The 12,286-nt window shown below is 38.8% G+C and overlaps 1 protein-coding gene across 5 annotated transcripts in view; it reads left to right on the top strand.

Annotated features, from left to right (window-relative positions):
- grid1a (glutamate receptor, ionotropic, delta 1a) overlaps positions 1–12,286 on the top strand; it is a 211,174-nt gene that overhangs the window by 133,994 nt on the left and 64,894 nt on the right. For all 5 annotated transcript variants that reach the window (XM_027277719.1, XM_027277718.1, XM_027277717.1 and 2 more), the window contains exon 4: positions 10,528–10,733. In XM_027277719.1, the coding sequence (XP_027133520.1) occupies positions 10,528–10,733 (206 nt within the window). The remainder of the gene's footprint in view (positions 1–10,527; positions 10,734–12,286) is intronic.

Raw genomic sequence — 12,286 nt, 5'->3', positions numbered from 1 at the left:
TTATAATGTTTTTGTTCTTATATATTTATCCATGTGTCGACTTAAACATTAAAATGTATTAAATGTATGGCCATGTATAATATAATAATTATATGTTGTTGTTTTTTTGTTGAAGATGAATCTGAATCTTAATGTGTATTTCATTTATAGTTATATGGTGTTTTCATACTTATCAGAAGATCTACTTTAATGCTTGTTCCTACTTCTCTCAGCACCTTTCACATTTACCGCTAAGCCTTCATAAACACAGAGAGGTCTTGAACAGCACGTTGCTTCTAACACATGCTGTCAGATCAGTGGTAATCAAACAGTGAAAGTGACATTATGCAACTTTACTCACAGTAGCTCAGGAGCTCGGATCAGGTTCTCGGTGAGATCGTGTCAAAGTGTTCCTGTCTTTTCTCTTTAGCATTCTGTCTATATTTAGCATGAAGAGCACATGAAGCACAATAATGTGACAGATCTCTTTGTTTAGGGTTGTAATCATGTTCCTTGTCATGTGATTTGTTTCATCAGATGCTGCAACTAATGATTGTTTTGTCATAAAATGTGAAAATAGCATTTAAGATTTTCTAAAGCGTTTGTTTTTTGTCCAACAGTCCCTATAAAAATAAAAATAAAACTCCCTATAAACTATTCAGTTGACATCTTATAAATTGAAGAAAACCAGAAAAAGAAATTTAAGAACTTAGCATTTTTGTGTTTTTAAATAATCATCTCATTGACTTATTGTTTCAGCTGTAGTTTCATGCAAAAAACTGAAAGACCAAAAGCACTGAGCTGCCAGCCCACAGTACTATATGTACTGTACTGTATACTGCAAGTTCTGTAAGCAAATCAACAAATCATTGATGATAAGGTAAGTAGCTTTGTTGCACCAGTGTGACAAGCTCTCCGCTCAAGTTTTAAAACGCTTTGTGGCATAGGATTTTTTTTCTTTTTGTCTAAAATCTATACAGGAAACCTCTGTATCAGAACAATAACTTATTGGCATATATCATTATATTGCAGATATGGCTCTGTTGTTATGTGTGTAACATTACAATAACACAAGCCCAAGATGCATCGAGGTGATTTATCTTCATCCAGTGCACTATACTGTATATACAGCGTGTGAGAATAGACCACATGACTCATTGTCTGATGCGGTGAAGTCAGCCAGTGAGCCAAGTCAATACCCCAATATCACTAATCACAATTACCAGGGGGAAAAATTGAAGAAACCTCAGGAAGAGTAGCAGAGGAGGGATGTACGTGAACGTATGTCAAGAATATGGATCCAGGAAAGTGTTTAAAGAGACTCTAAACAGCAATCATATTTTGGATTATAGATTCTTGCCAGCACTGCCAAGAAATGTATTTTTTCCTACATTTATAATCAGGTTTGCTGATTGACTCTGACTATGACGAGACACTGTGCTGAACTGTGATCATCAGAGTATCTCCATCTGGTTTTAATGTGCAATATAACTGAAAGATTGGAGTTTTTGATTGTCTCAAAGACTGGAGAGATCATCCCGCTCAATTATATTTTTAACTGATATTTAAAACTCATATCAGGAAGAACCGAGTGAACGTGGTGCTTCGCTAATTTGTTAGAAGCATGATTGCTTCATATCGAGGCCATCTTTATTGAGCTTGTAAAATAGGAGTGAACAATGTGATGAATTTCTAGATGTGGTCTGATAAAGCTGTGTGTTGCTGGGCTGCTGTGTCATCAATTTGCTGATGGTTACATCGGTCTATAAAAGCAGATGTTAGAAAAGATAGAGCACCTACTGTACTTTCATGTAACCCCAGGCATCAGACTATAGCACCACATACGCTGAATTGTCCAGAACCTCATTATCTACATTACATTTATCTAGACAGTTGTTATTATAATCATATCTCTTGAATTCTTTTGTTTTTGGTTGGTGAGAGCAACACCAGGCTCTGCAGTCAAAGAGCACAGGGTGAGTTTTATTACAGCTTAAACAGCTGGCTTTCCTGACCTTAGGGGCAAAGCGTAGCTCAGTGTAATGAAGTGTGTCAGGCAAGCTGATTCATTCCAGTCTCCACCAGTGCATCAGTTGCATAAAAGGCACATTATGTAAACAACTTCTAAAGCTTCACCTCTTCTGGTTCCATTTGTCATTCTACATTTTCAACACATAATTTGATTCCCTGATGTGAGAGAGCGTGTTCCCTAATTTCTTTCAGCAGTAGTAGCAGAGAGAACCTTATTTTTATGCTGTTGTAGCTCTATGAGAGAGATTTGTGCAACATCTGCAAAGCACCCTTACAGTGTTTTGCCTTTTGTACTTTAAGGTAAATAAGAGAGAATAAAACAGCCCATTGCTAACCCAAAGATCCTTTGTGCCTTCTAAAATACAGATTATTTTCTTTCTTCCCTTTGTCCTATCTTTGTATCTCAGCATTTTTTTTTAATATAGCCACTACTGCTGTGTGTCCTTCAAACAATCCTTGTGTTGCATATTTCAGCCATGCTCTCTGACAGTGCTGAAGGGTAATCTAATCCCTCATCTTTTTATTTGTAAAAAACAAAACAGACCCCTCCGCATGTCAAGGCCTCAAAAGTTCATCTCTTCCACTGAAAAACAAACTTAAGGGCAAACTATGGCTTTGCTGTCAAGGACCATGCAGTCCCCTTGTGCATTGTGCACATTCTTCCCAAACTGACCAGATATCAAATTAAACTTTCATACACAAACAACTATTCACCATTGTCTTTTGGCTGCATATAAATGATATTGACTGAATCCGCAGTTCTGGGTTGAGTTCCTGCGGTGAATCAAAAGATGTTGTTTTATTCCATTTCATTTTACATTTGGGCATGACCAGACATACCTCAGGTTCATACACTCTTCTCTGCTTGTCTTTTTTTTTTAAACCAACCATGTCTTTAAATAGACTGTGTTCAGGAGAGCAAATTGAATAAGTCAGTCATGCTATGCTATGTTTTAAGTCTGACACAACATTCCTATCTTTCTAAATTGGACACTGCTCAAAGAGTAAGCAACTGATAATACATAATACAAATGAAAACAAAATGTGAGTCACCGCTCTCTGTTCAATCAGGTATTAAATATCAATTACTTAACATGAATATTGACTAAAACTTGCTACACTCACCCCTAAACCAGTCAGATTGTGCTTGAACCAATTTTACCAAAATTGCCAGCTCTGTTCTGGGATAGCAACTTTTTTTTTTTCATCCCGTCACTTTCACACAATGCCATGATCGTGTCCGCTACCTGAAAAACTAATTGATTTCAGCGGCACATAGTGCATGATAACATCCTAAACTAAGTTGGTAAGTTAGCAGGTTAATAATGTGCTGTACGGAGCCGCTACAGCGTTGCTGTTAAAAGGTCTGCCAAAGATATGTGATATGTCATCTCTATGCCAAGTGCCTTCAAAGTATGCTTGCACAGTAGTCACAGAATGTAAAAGGAAGCCAGTTATTGATTCTGTGTGCGAGGATGGACAGTGGGCACACTATCTGCAAACAAAAGCTTCTGTAAAATGACCATGCCATTTTATCATAACAAGAAGGGGTGTAAAAGGCAACTAAGGCATGATTATAGGAAATCTTAAAGAGGGGTCGATTTTCAGTAGGCTCCTTGGCAGAGTTAACATGTGCTTAGTAATGACTGTGGCGCAGCTACATCTGTCTCTGCCCACCCTGTGGTGACTGGTTCCCTTTTAGAGAAGAAGAGAATTACGCTGGGATTAGGTGTGAGATTGATTAAGCTGCTTTTGGTCCCAAGTAGGAGGTACTCCCTAATGTAGAAAGTGCATTTACAACCCAGGCAGAGTCAGGACATAGACAAACACAAAGGATATCTCCTGTGGTGTCTGTAATGCGTACTGCGAGGGTAAAGGGTGAGTGACAGATCTGAGAAAATGAAGCAAGCCTTTTGCGAGCAGTGAGGATGCTTCTGCGTCACGACATACACTTTAACGCTTTTCATTATGTTACTTTATTTCATCCGAATTAATGTTACATATAAGACATAAGGTCTGCAACACTGCCAACTAACTTGCCAGGTAATTTCACAGTGAGTGAACATACAGGTGACCTTCAGTTAATTGGCTTTCCATAAGAATAGAGAGAAAGTACAAAGCAGAATGAAAGGTATGTAAACGGAGAGAAGCTGTAAAAATGTGAATATTTGTGTCTGAGTTACCGTAAGCAGTACATAAATACCAGACAGGCAATGGCTTTTACACGTCATAGTGCATTAAATGTCAACTGGAAAAACTCACCAGAAACCCGTGAGATAATGTTAATCACTATGCTAGTAGAAAATTACAAAGAAATATACAGATGTTCTGTATAGATATAGCTCCATTATTCTGCTCTCTAACATGATTACCAGTTGGAAATGAACAAATAAATCCAGCCTGACCACACAGACGGCACTTAACCTTTTTGTGAAAGGGTAAAATAATTGGTGAGACCCAATTTGCATAGTTCTGTGTTGGCGCTCCAAAAACCAAGTGACGAAAAGTTCAACAAAGTGTCTGAGGCCAATTCTTTAAAATCTCTTAACCCTAAACCTGACCTCATTTTGCATTAAATAAAATGTAGCCCTGCAGTCTTCTGTTGTGCTGTTTTTTTTATTGATTCCTCACATTATGTTATTTCCAGTTTTTACTATCGCATTTTTATCATTCCAATTGTTGCAATCTGGTCTCCCTTCTAAACACACAGCATTGTACTATCCCAAGAGCATGTCAGCCAAATTTAAGTAGGGCAATTAATTTTACTCCTCACTTGGACTAAAACTCGTATGGCCTTGTTGTAAGCCAAAAATGCAATCACTGGACAGCATCTTTGAGACCATTCACCAGGGCTGGACCGAGATAATAATTCACTCCAGGAACTCTAACTCCAGCTCACTCTGCACATTTAGACCAGACTGCTTATGTTGGAACGATTTTGTCGACAGAGCGTCCCTTCACTTTTTATAGTCTTTGACAAACAAAAGAAAAGGTGAGGCAACATATTCATGCCTTCCAAAATGATTAGTGAACAGCTGCTTTCCTAAACCTGCCAGTTAAATGGAACACAGTGTAATGACAATAACAGATGTAGGCCTCCCATGCCCAAACAATGCATAAAAGGACAGGACAACATTTTGACGCTCGGTAGTGATCATTTTAAATCCAATAGGTTCAGTAAAATCCACATTTATTCACCCTGTCCATGAAGCAGGAAAACACAAACTAATACCTGTGATGATGTGCAACAAGAGAGATTATACACATAGCTCAATTAAAAAAAAAATAATAATAATAAAAAATCAGATGTGATCAGTGACAGTCAGTACCTATATAGTTTTTAATTGAGTGTGCCTGAAAGCGCACACTATATGTTATCCACCACGCTTCTTCCGCTTATTATTCTTACTGAATTACTTATTGAAATGCCTTATTGAACTGAATGTAGAGATAATGACAGTAATGATGCTGTTAGTGTACCATCTTTATTTATTTAAAAATATTTTAAAAAACGAGGTTAGAAAGAAAGGAAGGAAAAAACAACAAGGGAAGAAAGGAAGGGAGGAAAAAAACAACGGAAGGAAGGAAAAAACTACGAAAGGAAGGAAGGAAGGAAAAAAACGACAAGGGAAGAAAGGAAGGAAAGAAACGAGGGAAGGAAGGAAAAAAACGATGAAAGGAAGGAGGGAAGGAAGGAAGTAAGAAAGGAAGGGAAAATGATGAAAGGAAGGAAGGAAGGAAGGAAGGAAGGAAGTAAAAAAACGACAGAAGGAAGGAGGGAAGGAAGTAAAAAAACAACGAAAGTAATTAAGGAAGGAAGGTAGGATGGGAGGAAAAACACAACGGAAGGAAGGAGCTATAAAAGGAAGGAAGGAAGGTAAAAACGACAAAGGAAGAAAGGAAGGAAGGAAAGAAACGATAGAAGGAAGGAAAAAAACGACGAAAGGAAGGAGGGAAGGAAGTGAGGAAGGAAGGAAAAATGACGAAAGGAAGGAGGGAAGGAAGGAAGGAAGGAAGGAAGGAAGGAAGTTAAAAAACGACAGAAGGAAGGAGGGAAGGAAGGAAGTAAGAAAGGAAAGAAGGAAGGAAGGAAGGAAGGAAAAAAACGACGTAAGGAAGGAAGGAAGGAAGGAAGGAAGGAAGGAAAAAAATGACGAAAGGAAGGAAGGAAGGAAGGAAAAAAATGACGAAAGGAAGGAAGGAAGGAAGTTAAAAAACGACAGAAGGAAGGAAGGAGGGAAGGAAGGAAAAAAATGACGAAAGGAAGGAAGTAAGGAAGGAAAAACCGACGAAAGGAAGGAAGGAAGGAAGGAAGGAAGGAAGGAAGGAAGGAAGGAAGGAAGGAAGGGAAAAAAACGACAGAAGAAAGGAAGGAAGTAAAAAATGACGGAAGGAAGGAAAAAACTATGGAAGGAAGGAAGGAAGGAAGAGATAGGAAGGAAGGAAGGAAGGAAAGAGAACGACGACGAAAAAAACATCTCAATCACAATAGCATTAAATATACATCATTTACAGATTATGGATTTATATGGGCAAAGAGAGAGAGGATGAACAGAGACATGAACTGTGCAGTCACTTTTCAGGTGAACACCATAGCAGCTGGATTATTTTGCCTCCTTCCTGCTACTTGCTTCCAGATCATGTCACGGGGGAAGCAAGTGTTTCCGGAATTATTTGCTTGTCAATCATCCTTCACCGCATCAACCCCTCTTCATTCCACCTTGTTTATCAACCCGCATTACAACTCAGCTTTCATGATATTTTGCAGTAGCTAAGCTACGTAGCGACATATAGCCTTCTTATCATTGTGATTGCTAAAGCCAGCTAGACAAACGAGGCCATGCATACGTGATCAAAGACGAGAATACTAGACAATAGCTAGTTAATATGCATATATACACGTGAACAACTGGACAGTATTGCGGGTGAATTACTTAACATAATAGTAGACAGCACTCATGACACCTTCATGATTTTCCGTCAGCGTTAAAACAATTAGTAATGATGTAATAATAAAGAAAAATATTTGAACCCCCCGGCTAAAAATATGAGTCGGCATAGGCAGGTATGATATTGATGTACCTTTACATGCTACAAGCTAGAAAGTTTGTTTGTCTGACACATATTGCAGCATTTAGCATGTTTCTTTATTTCCTCCCTTTGAGCCTCTCATTTCCTTTCTGTCTTATCTAAGGTGTTATTTCCCACAGTTTTACGTCTGACACAATCCACGGGGTTAAAAGCAGCAGTGTAGGTACAGATCTGACTTAATGTGACTACCTTGTTGTTGTTTTTCCTATTGAATGTTAACTTTGCTCTGACTCACGGGGCCAATCAGCAGCCTTGTCACTATAAACAGCCAGTCTGGATCAATGTTGTGACAGACAACATTTCACACACTCTTATGCTGTTTGGCATGGTGTAAGAACATAATATGTTTTTCTTCACCTTGTATTTGTCTTCAACAAGGTGTTGAGTTTATTTGTCTCTACAGTTCATAACACATGATGTACATGCATACAGACAGACAGATATTAACAATGTATGCACAGGTGTCCTCTGATCACAGATAAGATCGACCTAAATATAAATAAATAGACAAATTGTAATTAAAAATGACTTAATCATTAAGTCATTTTTAATAGAGAGAGAGAGAATGGTGCATTAAGTCTTAATGCACCATTCTCTCTCTCTCTCTCATTCCACAGGTGTATTTTCTCAAGTGAGTGAGTTTCTCGAAAATGCTTTATTGCTTCCAGAGTTTGTTTATTTATTGCTCATGTTGTGTGTTTTTTAATAAAATATTGAAAGGAATTTTTCGATACTAAAATGGGTTACTAAAAAAAAACAACCCCAAAACATTAAAAATCAACTGAATGAACCACCCAACTGAAAATTGAATTTTGAAAACATAACAACTCTTTGGCTCTTTATTTTTGTTACTTACTCTTCCTCCCTCATTTTCATCAAGACACTTGAGGTCAGAGAGGTCTAAGAGGTCCTCATTTTGTTGTTAATTACAATGATTACTGTCTTGCAATGAATGAACAATAAAATCAAATCAGTTTCCATTTAAAAAAAGAGATGATAAGATAAGATAGTACTACAAATGTCACTTGAACTGAACTCCTGTAATTGGCAGGTGCTGTATGGATATGATGTACAGACATAATTAATAATTTGTTGTTCCTTATTCAAAAAGCATATTGTCTTCAAAATAATACGTAAAGATAGATTATAGATCTACAGTCAACAAAAAAGAAGGTGGATTGAAACTGATTACTTTCTCACTTTCTGCTTTCTCTCTGTGTCGCTCTAATTGCTCTGTGGCGTCGAGCGACACACTCTCAGCGATGCATTTCAGATTTGTAAAAAATATCTATATTGCATGTAATTAAGTGTCGCCGTTGTAGCAAAAAATAACAGTGATTTCTTTAACATTTTGAGTAAACACCAGGCTGGTAGTGAAGCCATTCCTCAGACTTTTTCCGCTTGGATTGCAAGGCAGCTTGACAGCTCAGTAAAAACCTCAGAGCCCTTTGATCATGATATGCTCATTTCTGCATTGCCCCAATCCAAGAGGGAGTCCCGCTTTAGTTACAACTCGATTGGTTAAGATAGAGCTGGAAAGGATGTTAGCAACTTCACGGGGTATTTCTCTGTCTCCCTCCATATCTTTCCTGATCACAGATACACACTGTTAAGTAAAATATAGGTAAGGGACAGGAGCAGAAATCAGAGAGCACTGAGCAGTTCCTCAGTGAGCAGGATGTTGATAGTGAAACGGCAGAGAAGGGTAAAGTTTTTATATCTAAAACTTTCAGAAGAAGATTTGTGTTCAGAAATGAAGCTCGGGTAAACATGTCCAGAAATCAGACCTTTAATTCCACGTTAATCCTCTTTACTGCAGCCCTGTCCGTGGCTGACACGGTTGCCCTGTGGAAAAGCCTGCTACCGGTTTGGAACGCTGGCTTTGAAGTCCGATGTTTCTATCGGGGTGCTGGAATAGTTATCGCATGGCAGCTTTCCCTCAGCTCTCCATGGGATTAAAAACTCTGTTTGTTTGTTGCAGTATGTTTCTTCTATTTCTCATTTGAGAGATTCAAGGTTTTCACCCAATAGCGACAGTAATGTTTGGTACTTTTGTTGTTAGATATAGTGTTTTTTTTGTTTTTTTTTAAAATCAGATCTCACTTCTATGGCCCTAATTAACTGCAGCTATATCATGTATAGAAAATATTGTATCCAAAATTAATTGCAATGGTGTGGAGTTGTGGAACAGGAGGGTAGAAACCATGATTTACTTACAAATTGTGTTTGTGCTCCAACAAAAGAAGGGATTACTCAGAGGTTGAGCTCTTGCCCATTGTATCCAAAGCAACGGCACCAAGGGTAATCGTTTCAATTTATAGACAAAGAAAGCAAAGAGGTGTGTGTGTGTGTGTGTGATTGGAAGGCAAAGAGTTTTCGCTGCAAGTGCTGCGGTAGGACTTTGGCAACGCTTCAGAATGATGAATGTTTTAATTTCATGTTTTGTTCTGCCCTTTTGAACATTTTTATTCAGTGAGTATTTATGTTACCCCTAAAAATACATTGTAATAAAACAATGGCGAGGAAACATTGCACATTACATCTAATTCTTTATGGTTTGCTTCATATGGTGCTCAGTCATATTGCTTTTTCACTTTGCGTCGAGATGTAGACTGCGGGATGATGTACCAATATATTCTTTCACTACTTAGATCAAGAGCTTTCTCCTTAGACTTAATTTCCAGTTTTTGCCATAAGTGTTTATTATAATGTGCTGTATCACCTCAAATAACCCCTACAGTATGATATTAAGCATTTCCTCTGTGTGTTGTTCGTTCTCAGGACCACTGCAGTAGAGCACTAACCTCCAACATGGGAAAACCAACCCATATACACACACTCATAACACACACACACATAACATCCATTTTGGATGCAGAGGAAAGTCTGGCCCTAGCGATTTTGGCGAGCCTCTCTTTAAGCATGCGGCATGACTTGGCACATGCTGAGCTGCTGCTCCCACTGTGACGGCTGGGATTGGTGTGCTTATTGTGAGCCCTCTGCTGCACATCACCTTTGATTTGTCTGTGTGGCGCAGCCTTCTTTTAAGTGGTTTCCTGTATAGTGAACACACACACACACACATTCAGATCTCTGGGGACAGCAACACCTGCCTGCAGTTTCATATCCTGTAAACCCCAGGAAACAGAAAGACAGGCTTGTGCTTGTTGTGTTTTGTCACGCTTCAGATCAGGAGCAAAGAACGAAACCTGCCTTGAAGCCTTTGGAATGAAGCCTGAAAATATAGTGTGTGTGCAGGTGTTGAAAGTACAGGTTGTTTACCCACAATTCTGATTAAATGCTTTGGGAATAAAGTACTGTATAACATAGCACCTGCCTGAAGTGTTATTCTTTCTCTTTTTGTTTGTGTCTCCTCCTCACACCCACCTCATCACCCATTCTCTTTTATTCTTTCTCCTCCTTCAGATATCCGGGGTTTGCAAACCTTTATGGACCAGGCATCTCGTCTGGGTCTGGATGTTTCCCTGCAAAGGGTGGACCGCAACGTCAGCCGAGTTTTCAATGACCTCTTTAACACGATGCGCACCGAGGAGCTCAACCGGTACAGGGACACTCTGCGGAGAGCCGTGTTGCTCATGAGCCCTCGAGGTGCACAGGTGTTCATCCACCAGGTAGGCTACACCGCAGAGACTTTTTTTTCTTTGTCATCAATGGGATCCTCAACACAAGCAGAGAGAAAGAGTTTATTCCGTATAGAACAGATTGGCACCCCAACATGACAGCTGATCATGATTTCATTGGCTCAACTGTAGTGAATGTGAAATATAGCAATATGATTAGGTTGTAGGAGATGAATTGATGGGTTTTCATTGGGAACTTGCCACTATGGCCACACCAGTGACCCTTCCCTTGTTAAAACTGATGAAACAAGATGCAACTGCCTGTCTGCATCCCTGTGGAAACCCAAACCAGATGGCAGAGATCAGAATAGGATGTGTTTTGTCTTCAATATTGAGTCAGCCAAAAAAAAACTACATTTCAGGTGCCAATATTCTGCATCAGATCTTTCAGATATACTATCTCTGGACAGCAGAAACAGTATTTCTACAGTGAAACATTCTTTCAGTCTTCACTGCACTGTCAGCGGAGGGAGTTTTGTTTACTGCACAGATCAGCAGCACTGGATATAACCCCAGGCAAAGTTCAAACATAGTCAAAGTCAAGTGTGCGTAGCCACAGAGGATTTGCATCTTTCTGAGCTCACGCTACCTTCACTTGGAAGCTTTTACTAACTTATTCTCTGTTTGCTTCTTCCACATAATGTTTGCTAATTATAGCCGTTGGTATCATGGGCACATGTAGGAGTTAACACATCTAACTCTCCACTTTAGTGCACATCTTTTGCTCTTTCATTGCACCTTCACAAAACAGCTGCTGTGTCCATGACTAACCTAAATACCAGGAAACTAAAAATAATTGGGGTGTTATAATAACAAACGTGTCTGAGGTTCTCCTCAGTAAAGGCAGCCAGAACTGGAGGGGTTTTCCTTTAATCATATGCTGAGGTTTTACTTACGATAAGCACTCCATGTTAACCATGTTGAATAATAATAATACTGTAGTGCTTTGGCATGATTGAAGAACAGACTCGCGTTGCATTGGCAGTGTTGGAGACAGTGAAAAATATGACAACATAAAACCGAGCCGAGTGGCTTGTTCTGCCCAGCAAACGCGTCACAGTCCAACACTTAATCTTCTTTCTCATCTGGCAAGGGCAGTGAAACACTGATAAAACATTGAAGATTTTCCAACTCAAATGAAAAATCTGGACCTGAAATACAGGGCAGTAGAGTTGGTAAAATATGTTTAGATAAAAGTCACACACCCTATTTAACAGTAACACAGCTCTTGTCTTTTAAATGTTGGAATATCTACCCTTTTTATTAATGTATTTTTTTGTTAACCAGATGGCAAATTCATAGTGTATGACAAATACATGTATGATGCTTTCTGGGCATCGTCTTTAAAATCCTGTCAAAGCTAAATGTCATTCAAATAGATCAAGACTACAATTAGTGGACCAACAAGGTATATTTTAGATTTGTATATTTTAGAATTAACAGTGTGAAGCATGTGATGTCTGTGTATATCAACATCACTTGAATCGCCATAAAGAGTCTGGATTTGGAGAGGAAACACAAAAACATGAATGTGTGTTGTAGAG

This window comes from Larimichthys crocea, chromosome III (assembly GCF_000972845.2).
Source record: "Larimichthys crocea isolate SSNF chromosome III, L_crocea_2.0, whole genome shotgun sequence".
In the NCBI taxonomy this organism is placed as follows: domain Eukaryota; kingdom Metazoa; phylum Chordata; class Actinopteri; family Sciaenidae; genus Larimichthys; species Larimichthys crocea.
Note: the sequence above shows the minus strand (reverse complement) of the source record. Positions and strands in the feature narration are given on the sequence as shown.